Below are 20,371 nucleotides of genomic sequence, written 5' to 3'. Positions count from 1 at the left end.
AATGCAACAAAGTGGCTTCTGAATGTCCTTGCTGGCAAAGCTAAACTGTCAGTAGATATCAGCAGAAAGAACAAGACAGAAGCTAAACTGTCAGTAGATATCAGCAGGAAGACCAAGAAACAAGGAAAACTGAAGAAATGGTCCCTGTGTTCACCTCTCTCGTAAAAGTCAGAGTTTCGATTTTAAATGTCATAAATGAATGAATAGCATGGTTGTGTTTGTACATCAGTGGTGTAATGATGTCATTTGTTCAGTGATGGTGAATTAATTTTTAGTGACTTTTTCAGTCATTATTTCTGTGAGTCTTTGTTTCAAAGCTGCTGTAAATTTGTGACAATGTATTAAAGTTGTTTTTTAAAAAGTCAAGTCTCTATTTCTCTTTCTATCTCTCTATCTCTTTCTGTCTCTCTCTATATCTCTCTCTTTCTCTCTGTCTCTCTCTGCTGATAATAAGCTATGACTCATCAGTTTTCTCCTAATAGTTAGTATAATGACTCATCATTTGCCCATGACATTAAAATCAACACCCACCCTCCGTCTGTTTAGTTTGGCTTGAGTTGCATGTTAACGCTGCCATTTGTGGCCATTTTGCACTGTGTGTGTGTGTGTGTGTGTGTGTGTGTGTGTGTGTGTGTGTGTGTGTGTGTGTGTGTGTGTGTGTGTGTCCTACCATTGGGGATTTGTAATATCTGGTCAGGATGTTGATGAAATCTGTGATTGTCAACATTCCTGGAAAGAGAAAGGGCAAGCAAGACAGACAGTAGGGAGGGGGGGGGGGCGAGAGAGAGTTTGAATTTACAACAGGTCTTTATTTGATGAGAAAACAAACTTTAACAATGAACAATGACATCACCAAACGCAGTCACTCCTTTACAATAACATGCACAAAAAGAGTTCAACTTCCATCACAGAACCAAGACTGATTCAGGTCTGAGCACTGGTCCCCCAAAGCCCCCTCCGGGCACCAGGCTAGGACAGGAAAACGAGGGACATCAGTTACTCATGAAGATGGGCTGGAGTGGTTCTGGGGGCCATAGAACAGGGTATTCAGGACCCCATCAAAGTAGGAGATGTCAGGGACAAGTGGGACCAGTATAAAGGAGTTGGGGTTTCACTAGATGACCTCTACGAGAACTCCCACAGGAGCAAGAGCTACAACTTTGTGGCCCGCATGAAGGCACAGGAGGAAGTCAATTGAGAACCTAAGGAGGCCCCTCCTATGGAGTGATGTCATCAAACTGTGTTGAAAACATCAACCCATTGCTCTATAACAACTAGGACCTATCTCGCTTTTTCACTGTCAATTTTAGAGCAGGACGTCATTTTTTTCCGCTGTCTCAAGTGCTTTCTCTTTCGTTAAATGCCTTTGTGATTGGTTACAGACCCACACCAGCAAACAGATAAAACATTTTGTTCTGCTTTAAACTCGGTAGACAGCTTGGTGTGTAGAGCAATCATTTTAATGAAACACAAACACTGGTCAAAACTGAAAGCATCCATGCTTATTTTATTGAAAACATCTCTGTTTTTCTTTTCTCTTTTCCATCAGTGCTGAACAAAAGCTCACCCAGGCGTTCTTTAGTTTTCCTTCTTACTGAACCTGACTAACTGGGACTCTTGCCTACATATTTGTTTATTACAGTTTTAAGTCTTTGGGGATAACTGAAAAGAATAAAATAGAAATACTGAATACTGAATAAAGTAAGCCTTAAAGAGAGAGAGAGAGAGAGAGAGAGAGAGAGAGAGAGAGAGAGAGAGAGAGAGAGAGAGAGAGAGAGAGAGAGAGAGAGAGAGAGAGAGAGAGAATCTGGTTCCATTTACACAAACTTTTTCTCATCTCATCTCATTATTGGCCGTTTCTCCAGGGTCGGGCCATGATAGCAGCAAGCTAAGTAGGGCATTCCAGACATCCCTCTCCCCAGCAACGCCCTCCAGCTACTCCTGGGCGATCCCAAGACGTTCCCTGGGCCACATTGGATACGTAGTCCCTCTACCCCGGGGTCTCCTCCCAGTTGGATGTGCCCGGTAAACCTCCAAAGGAAGGCGCCCAGGAGGCATCCTAATCAGATGCCCGAACCACCTCAACTGGCTCCTTTCGACACGAAGGAGCAGTGGCTCTACTCCCTGCGGATGTCCGAGCTCCTCGCCCTATCGCTAAGGCTGAGCCCAGACACCCTATGGAAGAAACTAATTTCAGCCACTTGTATTCATGTCCATGATCTCACCCTTTCGGTCACTACCCAAAGCTCATGACAATAGCTGAAAGTTGGAACGAAGATTGACTGGTCAATTGAGAGCTTTGCCTTCCAGCTCAGCTCCCTCTTCACCACAATGGTCCGGTACAACGTCTGCATTACTGCTGATGCTGCACCAATCCGCCTGTCAATCCCCCGCTCCATCCTACCCTCACTTGTGAACAAGACCCCGAGATATTTGAACTTCTTCACTTGAGGCAACAACTCATCCCCAACCTGAAGGGAGTTTTTGATTATCAAAAATTACAACAAAACAAATTCATTCAAAAACCAAAAAAGACTCATATTCACAACCAAATAATTCCCTCTGACTGAACACAGCACATCCTGCATGCCCCAAGTGTTCACAAACACTTCTGTCTTTTTTGTCAATCTGTAAAAACCAAACTCTACTCTGAGCCGAGCTGCCAGCAGCCCAGTCAGCATCGGAACCATGTCTTCTGACCCCTCGCCCTTCACACGGTTTTTCCTTGTTTTACAAATAGCTAATTTGGGCAGTCCTGAAATGAAATCCATTAATGTGTGTAGAGATTTTTTATTTGCAGAGTAGTGTGGACCATAGATAAAAAGACAAAAAGAAAATCTTTCTCCTAAGCCCTGAAACTGTGTCTGTAGTAAGTTAAATAGTCTGACCAGTCTGGAACACTGGATAAACAGATGGTATATTGTTTCTGTCTGCACACAGAAAGGACAGCCATCCCGTGCCAGGATTGAGATGCACCAGATACCTGTTTGTGGCTATGGCCCCATGTACAATCCTCCACTGGAGGTCACCTGTCCATTTGTTGATGGGAGGTTTGTACAGGGACCGCCAACAGCCCCTCGGGGACAATCCCACACCAAAAAAGTCAGTCCACCTCGACACCTTCACCCTGCCAAGGAGCATAAGTTTTAAATCTTCACGCTGTTATAATAGGCTGTTTTTTTGCCTAGCGTCTCAAAGTCTCCCAACTCTAGGGTCTTTAGAGACAGCAGGATATCCTCCTTATCTTGCCACTGTCCCATAGTAGGAGAGACATCCAGGTAAGGAAAGACATACTCATATTCATCATACCATGTCAGATAGAGTACGATCTACAGCAAATGCTCTGAGGGCTTCTGGAAGCCCAGACATCCTCCACCAGTCTGAGCAGCAGTCTATTGGAACTGATGTTGAGCAGTTCAGCTAGATGGGTGATGGATGTCTTCATGAGATGATCCAGCTTAACACAGCCAGCCTCTCTCAGTTTGGATCTCAGGCTAACAGAAGACAAAACCTGAGAGGTGATGAAATTGTTTCCAAACAAGGGCTCCTCAAAGAGCCACATCCCTGGTGTCATCACAGCTTCCCGATGGAGTTTTAAAACCTGCCACGCCTGTAAGACAGACTGGTAAAAAGGTGTCAGACCAGTTAAATCCATGGACTGGGGCTGAAGCAGGAACAAGAGTTTGTCATAGCCTAGGCATCCAGCCCTCCTTAGCAGCAAACATTCAGTATCTGTCCATGGCAGGCCAAAGTTGTAAAGCAGTCTCTGAGCTGTCTGCAGCATAGAGCCTCTATGCTGCAGACAGCATCTGACATGATCTGTGATTCCATGTCTACCAGGTCCTGTCCTCCCTCCTGTACTGGCAGGTACAATATCGCTGATCTCAGCCAGTGCTGCCCTGACCAGAAGAAATCCACAACTGCCCTCTGAATTCCTTCAACCAGGCCCTTTGGTGGGGGTAAAAGTATCAGTTTGTGCCAAAGAGTTGAGGCAACCAAGTTATTGATGATCAGGACCCTTCCCCTATAGGAAAGCTGAGGTAGCAGCCATTTCCATTTAGACAGTCTGGCACATACTCTCTCCATAGCACCAAATTATTTCTTTAAATCCTGAATGACTCTTTTGGCTCTCTGTGGAATGACTTGTATACTGTTGACAGAACACTCATACATGTGCCTTGCCCACACCCCACCACTGACTCAGGGACTCAAAATCCCTCTTCCTTTCTTTCCAGATTCCCCAGAATGTCTCAAATTTCTGACAGAAATCACTGTCCTGAAGAAACTTAACATTAAAGTGCCAGTATGAGCTGCATTTAATGGTTAGTGGGATATGAAAGTCTAGAGTGACTAAGTGATGGTCAGTGAAACGTACAGGGTGAATGTGACTGCTCAATAACCTGTTGCTAAACCTATGTGATATGTAAACCCTATCCAGCCTGGCTGCACTCACATTCCCATCTAGCACCTTAACCCATGCATACTGCCTAACCTGTTGTTTGACCCTGATGTTTGACCCTCCAAACATCTACTGCACCTGATTCAGAGATCACCAGTGATAAAGTGGTGGATGACTGGTAAGTGGGGTTCCTCTCCTGTTCTGTCTTAACACAAAATTTGTAGTACAATTCCAATCTCCCCCATCACTACACAGTCACTCTGATCACACTGTTTTAAGAGGACCTTTATTTTCTGAAAGCTGTCCAGCCTGTCTGAGCCTTGATTCAGACCATATATGTTAAAGAAACAGAAAGCTGGGTCCTGTATTTTTGCTCTAACCACTAAAGCCCTACCGGTCACTATCTCTGTGGTAGAGATGACATCAACATTTAGCCCTGGAGAAAATAGAATGGCTGTACCAGCAGAGAAATTAGTCCCATGAGACAGAAAATACTGTGCCCTTCCATCACAAACCCCAGTCTATCTCATTCTCTTTGTTGCTGTGTGTTTCCTGCAAAAACAAAAAAATCTATGTCTAATCTTTTCTGTGTGATCATTTCTGAACTGACTGACCTCTTCTGTCGATCCCTCCCACCATTAATATTCAAAGAGCTGACCCTCACCTTCAGCATAAAAGACTGAGAGAGAGGATATAAACAAGTACAGGAAACAGTACGACGAAGCTCACCCAGTGCAACATACTGATCATGACCTTACTTACTTGGTCTTTAACCTTTTGTTATCTGTTTTTTCAAAACGATTTTTTTTTTACACTCAGATACTTTCACAGATTTTCCAAAGGTGTCATCTAAGAAACCATTCATTTCCTCTAGCATGTACAGATCTCCACTGTGTGACTGTGAGTCTATAACAGAGGTACACTCAGAGTCAGTGTCATACCCTACTTCCTCCACCTTATCCTCACCAGCAATACTCTCCATAACGTACGACTCACACTTTCTCTCTTTTGCACCACCAGCCTGACTCAGTCAGGTCCAGCTGCTGGCCCTTTTCCGCTGCTTTCTCCTGCAGCCGGTGTTTCCTCTACACCTTTCCTTTCTTCTGTTGTGACACTTGGGACAGCTTGAATCAACTCGCTGTTCCCCTGCCTGATTATCTGCCTGCCTGCTGTATCCCTCTCGAGCCTTGGGCTCGAGAGGGATACAGGGATACTCTCTCTCACACTCTTGCTGAATCACTGGCTCCTCAGCCGGTGGAGCACTGGTGTTAGTGCGCTCCTTGGCTGGCCCCACCCCCGATTAAGGGTGCCCCTCGGCCGGCCTGTGAGGGCAAGCATTCCTTTTTTCTTTTTTTTTATTTATTTCTGATTTTTCCCTTTTTTCCCCCAATTTAGTGGCCAATTGATCCCTATTTTAATTCAAACACCCACCCTCGTATTGCATGCGTTCGCCAACTGCATCTCTCCGGCCGGCAGTCTCGAAGGAAAGCGCCTCCCCACTTTCGTGACAAGGCGAATCCAAGCCGAACCACTGTTTTTCCGACACACACAGAGACGCATTCACATGACGAACACAAGCCGACTCCGCCCCCCTCCCGAAGACAGCGTTGCCAATGATTGCTGCTTCATCGAGTCCGGCCATAGTCGGATCTGACGAGACCGGGGCGCGAACCCCAGTCCCCAGTGGGCAACTGCATCGACACCAAGCCGATGCTTAGACCGCTACGCCACCGCGGACCCAGGGCAAGCATTCCTCTTGTGCCACACATCCCCACACTCAAAGCATTTCATGCTGCTGTAATGTCCCTCCCCATGGTTTACTCTGAAGGAAACCTGCGTCTGTGACGGACAATTCAGAAACATGAACAACTGTCTCCGGAGGTATTGGACATGTTTCAGTTTATCATTCGTACAGCCCAACCCCACAGTCCTAAAACCACTCGCCAGCTTCCCGAAGCGCTGCAGCTCCCGCTCCAACACCTCATTGGGAATGAATGGCGGAACACCGGAGACAGTGACCCGGGTGGAAGGCATGCCGAGCAGGGAAATCTGCAGATAAACGCCATTCAGAGAGATGCCACATGCCCCTCTTTCAGGAAAATAACCACACCTTTGTTCATCCTGGATGCACAGGACAGGTTGAAGTGTCCCACACGGTCTCCCCACAGCCAGGAGAACCGCCTGTGTCAGAACAGATGGATCGGGCTGAACCCGCACTCCATGTCAGATAGTTGGAGAAAGCATATGCCATCTTGAAAACCCAGACAAACTGCAGCAAATACAGAACTTACTAACAGCAGGCCGCTCTCACCAAAAACACTGACTCACACATCGACTCCCAGCATGCACTGAGAGAGAGAGCACGAGAGAGAGAGAGAGAGAGAGAGAGAGAGAGAGAGAGAGAGAGAGAGAGAGAGAGAGAGAGAGAATCGTCAGGGCAAGCAAAGTGTGACTAATTTGGAATGTCTTGTATATTTTACCAACAAATAACAAAATGACTGATATTAAATGTATGAGACAGAGAGAGGCAGTAGGATGAAAGAAGAGCGAAAGAAGAAAGGAAAGAAAGAGATAAGAGCCAGAAGAGGTGGAGAGATAACAAGCAGGGATGAGAGAAGACAGTAATACATCCAGAGAGACAGCCAGACAGGAAGACTGCATCAGCATCAGAGAAGAAGAGAGGACAAACAGCGGGTAAGAAATTGGAGATACGTTCTCTCTCTCTCTCTCTCCTCTCTGCCCATATCAAAATCATCCCGATGATAAAATGGGGCTGAAATCTGGACTGCTCTCTAGCGCTCTCTAGCGCTCTCTTGCACACACACACACACACACACACACACACACACACACACACACACACACACACACACACACACACACACAGGTCGTCTTACCTACAAAGCTCTGTTTCTTGCTCTCCCAGAGAGGAGCAGCTCTCACTCCATTTGCTACGAGGGCGAAGAAGGCTTTCTTCACCTGGACACACATCAATACACTGTTGTTATCATTATCAATAGTAACATTATCATCAATACACTGTTGTTATTATTGTCAATAATAACATTAGCATCAATACACAGTTGTTACCAGTATCAATAATATTATCATCAATACACTGTTGTTACCATTATCAATAATAACCTTATCATCAATACACTGTTGTCATCATTATCAATAATAACATTATCGTCAATACACTGTTGTCATCATTATCAATAATAACATTATCATCGATACACTGTTATCAATAACATTATCATCGATACACTGTTGTCATCATTATCAATAATAACGTTATCATCAATATCATCCTCACTGCCAAAACTAATAGCATCGATAGTATTATTGTAACAAAATCAGGGGATCGGCAGGAAAGGCTGTGTCATTACACAGGACCTAAGGCACACACACACACACACACACACACACACACACACACACACACACAGGTCTATGTAAACCTCAGACAGACAGGTTGAATGCTTTTTCCTTCTTCTACCAACACTTCGCTCCACTCTGAATGATTAATGAACTAATTAAGAGCTATTGTTGAAATAAACTAGTCTACGACATCAAATATGAATGACTGTGCGTGTGTGTATGTGTCCATTGAAGGGGACCCTGCAGAGGAATGGATTACAGCTCTGTTTCGATCCCTCCCTGCCTCTCTCTAATTTCTCTGTGCTTCAAATCTCCACTATGTTTCTCTGGCCCACGGGGAAACAAGGATGGAGGAAAGATCCAAAAACCACATGGTAAACCAGTAGCGTAGCCCAGCAACCGGGATCAGCCATGTTGCCATGCCAATGACCAATAGCAGCTCAGAGTTGGATGACTGACAGCTGACACACCAATAACGTAGCAGGACAAGGCGGGATGTGCCGTCTGATCTACTGCTGCTCAAGGGCACTTTGATAAAGCACACATATGGCTGTCATGACCGCGAGACCTGTGACCTCCCTATGACAGGGCACGCTCAGACAGACAGACGGGCTGACAGACAGCAAAGCAGACAGACAGACAGACAGACAGACAGAAAAACAGGCAGGCAGACAGTGAGGCAGACAAACAGACAGCGAGGCAGACAAACAAGACAGGCAGGCAGACAGGCAGGCAGACAGACAGACAGGCAGGCAGACAGTGAGGCAGGCAGGCAGACAAACAGACAGCGAGGCAGACAGACAGACAGACAGACAGGCAGGCAGGCAGACAGACAGGCAGGCAGACAGACAGGCAGACAGACAGACAGACATGCAGGTGTACCTGTAGCGTGGTGTCAAAGACCACCAATTTGGAGCTGGTGGGAACGATGTCATAACACTTATGGGACTTCATGAAACGCATGTAGATGTCTCCCTCTGACTCATCAACTGCTGGAACGAGGGACAGAGAGAGAGAGAGAGACAGAGACAGGCAGAGACAGAGAGAGGGAGAGAAACAGAGATGGAGGAAAACACGAGTCAATTTGCTGTTACTTCAATACTCAATACCTTCCACCATCTAAATGAAAAAAAAAGACTGGCAGACAGTGATGGATAGATGGATAGATAGATAGATAGATAGATAGATAGATAGATAGATAGATAGATAGATAGATAGATAGATAGATAGATAGATAGATAGACAGAGATAGGTAGATAGATAGATAGATAGAGAACATGTACATAACATTTACATCCTTCAGTTTTTGAACCAGGTGACCAAGGGAGAGAGAGTCAGACTGTCGACCTCGCTCGACCATCAGATTAACCTAACAGCATTAACACAGAATACATGTTGTGTTGTGTGTGTGTGTGTGTTAACAGCTATTGCGTCATCTTTCATGTCTGTTTGCCAGTTGATTTCAATGCACTGATCAGCTGAGGTTGTTGCTAAGCTGTCTGTTGCTATGACAACACAATAGCTGATTGCTCCACAGTCGCCGAGGGCAACGGCCGTCTAGACCTCGACAATCCGGTGTTGGCCGTCTGCTGACACAGTGCTGTTCAACATCTGGTTTGGGACTCAAAGATGGGTCAGAGGGACAAAACTGAACAAATAACACATCAGCTGCTTTCACTGATTAATTGTTCAGGTAAGGGGAGCCTTTTCTAAAACCCCTACACGTGTTCCACGTATTTCTTAGTGATGATTTGATCTTAACTCAAACTGGGGATATGATCTGATATATGAAGTGACTGAGCGGGTCCGACTCCCACCTAAACAGAACTTGGTTGGTAACTCAGATGGGACAGGATCACTAAACCCAGATGAGAGTGACATCTCCTGACTGAAAAAGAGATGTTTGAGGTATTAAGGCAAAATTATGCGACTTTTTTTTACCTTAAAATAACAGCTTCAAAGTCATTTTGGTGGTACACTAACTTGTAATAGGGAGAACGGTGCCTCTTTCATTCCGGCGCCGCACCCAGAACGCCTGTTCTTGCACTATGTAGCTTGGGTTGAGCAAGTAGCATCTCCCGCAAGCAAATTTTTTTCTTAGGATGGTGAAGTCATGACCCGCCCTACTCTGCCTCTGATTGGCTAGTATTTGTTGCTTTCATTGGTTAGGTCGGTTGACAGCATGAGGAGTGAGATGGCTTCCGTGCATAACTGTAGTCCACTGACTTCCGGTTTCTACTGCAGCGGTCATACCAGCTTCCTGTTTGTTGGCGCGTGCTGTTGACAATGGCATATTTTTCATGATGCCTGCAAGATTTACCATGGATAAATGTCCACGACATGCACAGAACTGTCGACAAACTTTCACCTGCACCTACCAGCAAACGGGTGAAAAGTTTTAAGTTGTACATATCAAGTTACCTCCACAATTATGAGGATGAGGATACTCATCTTGCAGGCATTGCGAAAAATATGCCATTGTCAATAGCAAACGCCAACAAAAAGGAAACTGGTATGACCACTGCAGTAGAAACCATAAGTCAGTGGACTACAGTTATTCACAGAGTTCATTGGTTAGGGTTAGGGGAAGAACATCATGGTAAGCCAATCAGAGGCACAGTAGGGCGGGTCATGCCTTCGCCATGCTAGGAAAATAAATCTTGCTCACGGGAGATCGCACCACTCAACCTGACATGATTTGTGCAAGAACAGGTGTTTGGGGTGCAGAGTGGGAAGAGGCACCGTACTCCCTATTACAAGTCAGTGTACCATCAAAAGGATTTTGAAGCCGTTACTTTATGGCAAAAAAGTTGCATAATGTTGCTTCAAATAGGGATTCATCCATCCATCCATTAGCCAAGCTGCTTATCCCAACTGGGGTCGCGGGATGCTGGAGCCGATCCCACCAGCCATTGGGCGGCAGGCGGGGAGACACCCTGGACAGGCCGCCAGTCCATCACAGGGCTAAATAAATAAATAGGGATATGTAATTACTAAATTCAATTAACTATTATTATTTAAATAGGGATATTTGTTAAAACTTGTGATTGGATCACCCAAGATGCATTAACTAAATTAACTGAGTTAACTAACTAATTGGTTAGTTAACTAAGTTAGCTTGCTGGCAAGTTAATATTAAATTGGGCAACAGTTCAGAGCTAATTTAGGTAAATGGCTAAAATGTCTGCAAAGGACTGAAAAGGCAAGTCTCTGAAGGTGGATAATGCTTGTCGTTAGCTAGCAAGCTAGCAGTCCTTATCTGTATTTTTTATTTGTTTATAGATTAACATTGTTGTAAAGTGTTACTATATATATTTATGATTGAAGTTAGTCAGAATGTGTAAATACTTAAGGCAACTTTAGCTCAGTAGCTAGCGTGGCCAAAATCAGCATTATAAAAACAATTTTTAGCTATCCTTAGCTAACATAAAACTGTTTCTACCCAGATAGCAAAGAATCTTAGGCTCAAATATGGCTCACATCTGCAGTTATCTTACAGCCCACATTTGGCCTTGAATGACAGTGTTGACTCGGGGTGAGTGTGACTGCCTCAACTCAGCCACATGTGGTCTTCTTCTGGCCCACACAACATGTGTCTTAACTAAAGTCAAGCCTGGCTCATCAAATTTGAGCCACATCTGGCCCACATAATATATGCTTTAACCCAAGTCAGGCCTGGCTTATGACATTTGGGCCACGTGTGGCCCACACAACAGTTGCCAGTGCCAAAACTGACCCGTAAGTACCAAGCATGCCCCAGATTAGGCCCAAATGTGTCTGCTATCTGGGTAGGTGTGTGTGTGTGTGTGTTTGTGTGTGTGTGGGCCCTGTGTGATGGCCCAGCAGCCTGTCCAGGGTGTCTCCCTGCCTGCCGTCCAATGACTGCCGGGATAGGTTCCAGCATCCTCACAACCCTGAGAGCAGGATAAGCGGTTTGGATAATGGATGGATGGACGGATGAATGGATGGATGAATGGATGGATGGATGGATATTTGATCAAATAGATTTCAAAAGTACATATTTTACCATAAAATGCCTTTAACTTTGAATAATTTTCATAACTTCATTTCGTTGTTTGCAAAACATATTTTGGTTTTGATTGCATTAATTTTTTTTTCAATTTGACAATAGGTTTGACTCTCCTCTGACCCCATACTATTCTGTCTACCCATCTGTCTGGGTCTCTGTCCGCCTGTCTGTCTGATTCTTTTACGGTTCGGTGAGTCTTTCACAAATTTCCACTCTCCTGCTGCTGTCAAGCTGTCGCACACACACACGCACACACGGCTAAAACGATGAAAGTGCCAGGTGGGGAACGTTGAACAGAATACTGCGATTCACACTGAGTGTCGGGAGTAGGAGTGGGGATGGGGGTGAGAGTGGGAGTGGGGGTTATTATCAGGTGACAATTTGAGCCCCCCCCCCAAGAATGAAACACATTCCTGCGTGTTGCTGAGACATTTCTAACCCAGCAACTGGGGACACACAAGCCGGTGCATTCTTAGTGCCAGTCCCAAGCCTGGATAAATGGGGAGGGTTGAGTCAGGAAGGGCATCTGGCGTAAAACCGTTGCCAAATCAAATATGCGGATCACAGATGATAAGATTTTCATTGGGAGTGATGAAGAAGGACAGGATTAGGAACGAGCATATTAGAGGGACAGCTCAGGTTGGACGGTTTGGAGACAAAGCAAGAGAGGCAAGATTGAGATGGTTTGGACATGTGCGGAAGAGAGATGCTGGGTATATTGGGAGAAGGATGCTGAACATGGAGCTGCCAGGGAAGAGGAGAAGAGGAAGGCCAAAGAGGAGGGTTATGGATGTGGTGAGGGAGGACATGCAGGTGGCTGGTGTGACAGAGGAAGATGCAGAGGACAGGAAGAGATGGAAATGGATGATCCGCTGTGGCGCCCACTAACGGGAGCAGCTGAATGTAGTAGTAGTAGTAGTAGTAGTAGTAGTAGTAGTAGGAGTAGTAGTAGTAGTAGGAGTAGTAGTAGAAACACATTCCTGCGTGTTGTTGAGACATTTCTACTAATTGTGTATCATAGTGGGCAGCATGGTGGCACAGTGGTTAGCGCAGTCGCCTCACAGCAAGAAGGTCCTGGGTTCAAGCCCTGGGGTAGTCCACCCTTGGGGGTGGTCCCAGGTCATCCCCTGTGTGGAGTTTGCATGTTCTCCCTGTGTCTGTGTGGGTTTCCTCCGGGGGCTCCGGTTTCCTCCCACAGTCCAAAGACCTGTAGGTCAGGTGAACCGGCAATACGGAATTGTCCCTAGGTGTGAATGTGTGTGTGTGTGTGTGTGTGTGTGTGTGTGTGTGTGTGTGTGTGTGTGTGTGGGCTCTGTGTGATGGCCTCGCGGCCTGTCCAGGGTGTCTCCCTGCCTGCCGCCCAATGACTGCTGGGATAAGCTCCAGCATCCCCGCAACCCTGAGAGCAGGATAAGCGTTTCGGATAATGGATGGATGGATGGATGGATGGATGGATGGATGGATGGATGAGTGTATCACAGCACCCGTCTACTGACCAGAAGGAAGACAGTGTTTCTGAATCACTGCTGGTTTGGACCGGGTTGAGACTGGACTGCTCTATTTACCCAGAAAGTATTGCAGCATGATTCTGACCGTATAGGTAGCATAAAATGTCAAGTGGAAACTGGCCCTATGTGATTTATAAAAAAATGTTTTAAAGTAGTAACTTTTCTCCATTAGTAAGTGTTTATTTAATCCAGCGGTCGGGAACCTATGGCTCGCGAGCCATATATGGCTCTTCCGGTGACGGCATATGGCTCCCAGACAATTTTGAGTTGAAAAAAAAAATCAGTTTGGAACTGATTTTAAAATACTTGTGATATTTCTTAATAATACTGTGTCATTTTAAAGTGAACAGAAATTAGTTTTGAAGATAAATTTCACGGGTCACGGGTCACCCGTGGGTCGGGTCGGGAACCAATGGCTCGCGAGCATGTCCGGGTCATTGTAAAGGTGAAGAAATCAATTTTTTTCAGATAGCCAACTAGTTTATCCGCTTCAACCCTTGTAACGGAAAAGATGGCGAAAGGAAAAAAAGACGATGATTACCGTGTATTGCAGGCTGCGTGGACAGAGGACTTTGCATTTGTGGAGAGAGCAGGATCTGCGGTATGTCTAATATGCAATGATAAAATTGCATCGATGAAACGGTCAAATATAAAGCGGCACTTCGATACGCACCATGCTTCATTTGCATGGAAATCTCCAGCGGGGGACGGCAGGAAAAGGGCACGCGAGGAGCTACAGCGGAGAGTGCAGACGAGTCAGCAGCAACTACGTGTGTGGACCAAGCAAGGTGACGGGAATTCCGCTAGCTTTGCGGGGGCTTTGGCAATAGTAAGGAATGGAAAGTCATTCACAGATGGCGAGTATGCCAAAACATTCATGCTTGATGTGGCCAATGAACTGTTTGATGACTTCCCAAATAAAGACAAGATAATCAAACGAATAAAAGACATGCCCCTGTCAGCAAGAACTGTGCACGATCGTAGCATCATGATGGCAAATCAGGTCGAGGAAACACAAATTAAGGACATAAACGCCGGGACATACTTTTCTCTCACGTTAGATGAGTCAACAGACGTTAGCCATCTATCTCAGTGCAGTATCATTGCCAGGTATGCTGCAGGTGACACACTGCGTGAGGAAAGCTTGGCTGTTTTGCCAATGAAAGGGACAACAAGAGGAGAGGACTTATTCACGTCTTTCATGGAGTTTGCTAAAGAAAAAAAACTACCGATGGATAAACTTATTTCTGTCTGTACTGATGGTGCACCCTGTATGTTGGGGAAGAACAAAGGATTTGTAGCGCTTCTCCGTGAACATGAAAAGAGAGCCATCCTAAGTTTTCATGGCATCCTGCACCAGGAGGCGCTTTGCGCTCAGACGTGTGGCCAGGAGCTTGGTGAGGTGATGTCGCTGGTCATTCGAGTGGTCAACTTTATTGTTGCCCGAGCTTTAAATGATCGCCAGTTTAAAGCTCTGTTAGAAGAAGTTGGGAATCATTATCCCGGTCTGCTTTTACACAGCAACGTGCGTTGGTTGTCAAGGGGGAAGGTGCTCAGCCGTTTTGCAGCTTGCCTGAGTGAAATCCGGACTTTTCTTGAAATGAAAGGCGTCAAGCACCCTGAGCTAGACAACACTGACTGGCTCCTGCAGTTTCACTATCTCGTGGACATAACTGGCCATCTGAACCAGCTCAATGTGAAAATGCAAGGTATTGGAAATACAATCTCATCCCTTCAACAAGCAGTGTTTGCATTTGAAAGCAAGCTGGAAGTCTTTCTCAGGGACATTGAAACAGGTCGTCTTCTGCACTTTGAAAGACTGCAACAATTTAGAGATGCATGCTTAGCAAGTGACTCCACTCAACATCTGGATCTCCAGCAGCTAGCTGGCTTTACGTTCAATCTCCTGCAGTCATTCAAAGCACGTTTTGGAGAATTTCGTGCGCGCACTGGTCTTTTCAAGTTCATCACTCATCCACATGAGTGTGCAGTGGACAAAATCGACCTGACATGCATCCCCGGGGTCTCTATCGGAGACTTTGAGCTGGAAGTTGCTGACCTGAAGGCATCAGACATGTGGATGAGTAAGTTCAAGTCACTTAATGGAGAGTTGGAAAGTCTTGCGCGACAGCGAGCAGAGCTGGCGAGGGAACACAAGTGGACGGAAATGAAAAATCTTCAACCTGAAGACCAGCTGATTCTTAAAACTTGGAACGAGCTTCCTGTGACATACCACACAATGCAGCGTGTGAGTATTGCCGTATTGACCATGTTTGGCTCTACATATGCATGTGAGCAGTCATTCTCGCATATGAGGAACATTAAGACCAACCTACGCTCACGTTTAACTGATGGAAGCCTCAACGCCTGCATGAAGCTCAGCCTCACCACGTATGAACCAGACTACAAGGCCATCAGCAAAACCATGCAGCACCAGAAGTCGCATTAAAAGTAAGACATATTTAATTCATTATACTTTAAAAATACTATATGGCTCTCAATGAAATACATTTAGAAATATTTGGCTTTTATGGCTCTCCCAGTCAAAAAGGTTCCTGACCCCTGATTTAATCCATTCTGAAGGTGGAGGTGATGGTGTTGGACAGGCAGTCAGTCTTCCAGTAGAACAGAGTATTGATATAGTGGATGCAGGAGGCACAGAAAAACAGACCTATTGACACCGATGTTCTGGGACTACAAACCAGGTGTAGCAGGACTATAAACAAGTGTAGCAGGACTACAAACCAGGTGTAGCAGGACTACAAACAAGGTGTAGCAGGACTACAAACAAGGTGTAGCAGCCATTGTGGCTGCTGTGCCATCAACTCAGCATTAAAAAGTTCTCACCCTTGTAAAAATGGATCCTGGGACCAAAGCTAACACACACAGTCTGATGTATTACAAACTACATCACACTATATGGAACACTATTGTGCATCATGTTGGTTGTCATGGACACATCAGCATCACTGTTGTGCAGTGTGTTGGTTGTCATGGACACATCAGCATCACGTCTCAGTCTTTTTTCCAACACGTATGTGTTTGCTGCTGCACCAGTGTTCATCCTACCCGGTCAAAACATCTCATCAGTGGTATACGGAGACTGGAGAGTGTCTCCAACCATGGTGAAGATGACTGGTGGTGTTATGCAGCCTGACTCCACCATACACATGGAGGAAATAATGGAGAAAATAATGGAGAAAAATCTCAGATTTCGGGTTTAATTCTGTTAAACTCCCAGACATGGACTGTTCATTGGATGTGAAAGTCCACCTTTCTTTCTTGTCCTCTAACACAGACCTCACGTCATATGAAGGAGCAGGAAGTCAGCCTCTAACTGGACCACATCCTCATTCTCTTCAGACACCAAGAATAGCTCCACAGCAAATAGCTGCCTAGCTACAGCATATGTGTGACGATAAATGTGTGTGTGTGTGTGTGTGCAGACAAATAATGTCATAGGGTGTGTGAAGGGAAAACTGTGTGTTACATAATCTAGAATAAAGAAAACGACGCCATAATCCCCCTCCACTGTTCCCATTCAGAACAATTAGTGGTCTCATGGAGCCAAACAACAGAACGATAAGCCTCTAAGCTTTGTTACACCAACACCAACGTACCCTCCAGCTGCAACCATACATGCAACGGTGCATGCATGTCGAGTAATATTGAGTCTGTGGTGAAGTCACATGATAACCCCAGCGACAAACTTGCACTCACAAGCTCAACCACAAAATATTTAAGCAAGACGGCTTAGTTAATGGTGCTGCTGGTGAAACTGGACAGCAGATTCATGATGCCACAGCCAGATGTCCCAGATGGTTACCATTTGTGTGTTATTGGTATGACTTGCAATTCAGTGTGAGTGCTTGCCACAGACTAATATGGTACAAGTATTTTTACATCATATGGGTTTTGGCAAACATGTTAATATGCAGTTCTCTAAGATACACACAGTTTCCCCTCGGGAACGAATAAAGTATTCTGATTCTGACTCTGATTCTGCATAGACTGATTCACTCATCTTCAGCCGCTTCTCCGGGGTCGGGTCGCAGTGGCAGCAAGCTAAGTAGGGCACTCCAGACGACCCTCTCCCTAGCAACGCCCTCCAGCTCCTCCTGGGGGATCCCAAGGTGTTCCCAGGCCACATTGGACATGTAGTCCCTCCAGCGAGTTCTGGGTCTACCCCAGGGTCTCCTCCCAGTTGGCCATGCCCGGAAAACCTCCAAAGGAAGGCGCCCAGGAGGCATCCTAATCAGATGCCCGAACCACCTCAGCTGGCTCCTTTCAACGTGAAGGAGCAGCGGCTCTACTCCGAGCTCCCGCCAGATGTCCGAGCTCCTCACCCTATCTCTAAGGCTGAGCCCAGACACCCTACGGAGGAAACTCATTTCAGCCGCTTGTATCTGCGATCTCACCCTTTCGGTCACTACCCAAAGCTCATGACAATAGCTGAGAGTTGGAACGAAGATTGACTGGTCAATTGAGAGCTTTGCCTTCCAGCTCAGCTCCCTCTTCACCACAACGGTCCGGTACAACGTCCACATTACTGCTGATGCTGCACCAATCCACCTGTCAGTCTCCCGCTCCATCCTACCCTCACTTGTGAACAAGACCCTGAGATACTTGAACTCCTTCACTTGAGGCAGCAACTCATCCCCAACTCGGAGGGAGCAATCCACCATTTTCCGGTGGAGAACCATGGCCTCAGACAATAGACTGATACATGAATAAATCTGCTAACTGCTGATAGGTAATACTCATGATCTACTATGTATAGTGTACTGTATATATGTAGTAAAATGTTTAGTGTACTGTCTATATGTAGTGATATGCATAGTGTACCATCTATATCAGAATTAGAAACACTTTGTCATTTCATGAAACGAAACATCGTTTCCCCCAGCCCACAGCAGTGCAACACTAACACAAAAACACATATCCAAACTACAAGAACTAGAAGAACGCATATATCCAAATTAACACATCTTTCTGAATAAAAAATAAACATATAAAAAAATCACTGCCCAAGGGAATGAACGCCAGCCAGGATGACTGTCAGAACTGCTCGTTTGCATGGGCTAGCAGTTAGCTTAGCCTGCCCCGCTTCTGCGTCCTGTCAGACCGCCCTCAGTGTTTCCTCTTTGGGCGCAGCTCCAGGCAGGGCTGTGGTCCTTGGACCTAAAGGACACAGCAGACCAGGCTCCCTCAGCCGATCAAATGGCAGCTCCCCCAGCCAGACACCTTCGACACACCTACCCGCACTCCACACGGCGACACTAAAAACACAGTCAAGGCTAGGCGAGGCCGCCACCAGACCGCCCTCGGTGTTACTGGAGCTGCCGGTCTGCATGGGCTAGCACTTAACTTAGCCTGCCCCGCTTCCGCATCCTGTCAGACCGCCCTCGGTGTTTCCTCTTCAGGCACAGCTCCAGGCAGGGCCGTGGTCCCTGGGCCCACAGCCACAGGACACGCCAGACCAAGCTCCCTCAGCCGTTCCAGCGTCAGCTCGCCATATACATATCACTATATGCAGTGATATGTATAGTGTACTGTCTATATGTAGTGATATGCATAGGGTACTGTCTATATATGCGTAGCGTACCATGGGGTTTCGGGTTTCAGTCAGGGCCTTCAGTAATGAACTGCACCCCCCATCTGCACCCTACTGAATGCAGTAGGGTGCAGATCCCCGCCAGGTGTATGTGGTGACAAACCACCCCTTTTTTCGGCCTACCAGGGGAAGGGGCCCTTATTAAAAAACTTCAGATGTGTTTAACCATTGCGGTTTTCATGATATAAAATGAATGTAGGAGAATGACTTTCATTCATTCTACAGCAATAAGATAACGGTACGAAAACATAGCTCAGGGGGCATCCGGGTGGCGTGGCGGTCTATTCCGCTGCCTACCAACACGGGGATCACCGGTTTGAATCTTCATGTTACCTTCGGCTTGGTCGGGCGTCCCTACAGACACAATTGGCCATGTTTGCTGGTGGGAAGCTGGATGTGGGTATGTGTCCCGGTCGCTGCACTAGCGCCTCCTCTGGTTGGTCTGGGCACCTGTTAGGGGGGAGGGGGAACTGGGGGAATAGCGTGATCCTCCCACACGCTACATCCCCCTGGTGAAACTCCTCACTGTCAGGTGAAAAGAAGCGGCTGGTGACTCCACATGTATCAGAGGAGGCATGTGGTAGTCTGCAGCCCTCCCCGGATCGGCAGAGGGGGTGGAGCAGCGAACGGGAAGGCTCGGAAAAGTGGGGTAATTGGCCGGATACAATTGGAGAGAAGGGGGGGGGGGGGATCCAACAAAAAAAAATAAAAAAAGAAGAAGAAAAGAAAGAAAACCTAGCTCAGCCACAGGAAATCTTTCATTGTAGCTACTGAGGTGATTCCCAGCTGTGAGTGTGATAATTGAAATTGTATTTTTATAGCGGAGTTTTAACATCGGCGTCTATGGCACCTGTGTGTCTAATCCCCCTCATGATGTCAGTTAAACTAACATGGCGGCAAGGGGAATAAAGCGATATTTTTGGCTCATCCAGTGTTCCTCCAGTTCTCCTGTGCTGTGATCAGCAGTGAATTATTTGCTGATTGGCGAAATGCAATCAGCATCTCATTTATTTTCAACACTCATACCAGAAAACATGATGGGCACTGTCGCTGCCCGAGCTAAATCAACCGTGCGCATGCGTGCAGAGAGTCAGTCGGTAAACAAACAGCAGTGCTGGATGAATATTCAGATTTACTAGGTTCCCATTCTGGCAGACGGTCAGGTTTAGAGTGACTAACTGTGGCTCATGGCCCAGCTCTATCCCTACCCACTTCCCCATCAATGGGTCTATTGTTGTGGCTGAGGGAAACACAATCAGGCCAGATCTCTCTCACACACACACACACACACACACACACACACAAAACCAAGGCCTAGAGAGATTTTAATGCTGGATGTGTACTATGCTGTACTTCTACTGGCTCAGGATGGTATGGATGTCCTCTGAGAACAGTACAGCAGCTTGCCGGGGACGTAACCAAACAGATTTAGTTCC

At 46.2% G+C, this 20,371-nt stretch overlaps 1 protein-coding gene across 1 annotated transcript in view; it reads right to left on the bottom strand.

The window, feature by feature from the left end:
- LOC130129560 (uncharacterized) overlaps nucleotides 1-20,371 on the bottom strand; it is a 47,582-nt gene that overhangs the window by 8,876 nt on the left and 18,335 nt on the right. Inside the window, exons 4-6 of the mRNA XM_056299138.1 lie at nucleotides 8,666-8,772; nucleotides 7,297-7,378; nucleotides 671-729 (exon numbers count right to left, since the gene is read on the bottom strand). Coding sequence (XP_056155113.1) covers nucleotides 671-729; nucleotides 7,297-7,378; nucleotides 8,666-8,772 — 248 coding nt within the window. The remainder of the gene's footprint in view (nucleotides 1-670; nucleotides 730-7,296; nucleotides 7,379-8,665; nucleotides 8,773-20,371) is intronic.

Source organism: Lampris incognitus, chromosome 19 (genome assembly GCF_029633865.1).
Source record: "Lampris incognitus isolate fLamInc1 chromosome 19, fLamInc1.hap2, whole genome shotgun sequence".
NCBI classification, from domain to species: domain Eukaryota; kingdom Metazoa; phylum Chordata; class Actinopteri; order Lampriformes; family Lampridae; genus Lampris; species Lampris incognitus.
The sequence above is the reverse complement of the archived record's forward strand: the minus strand, read 5'-3'. Positions and strand labels throughout refer to the sequence as shown.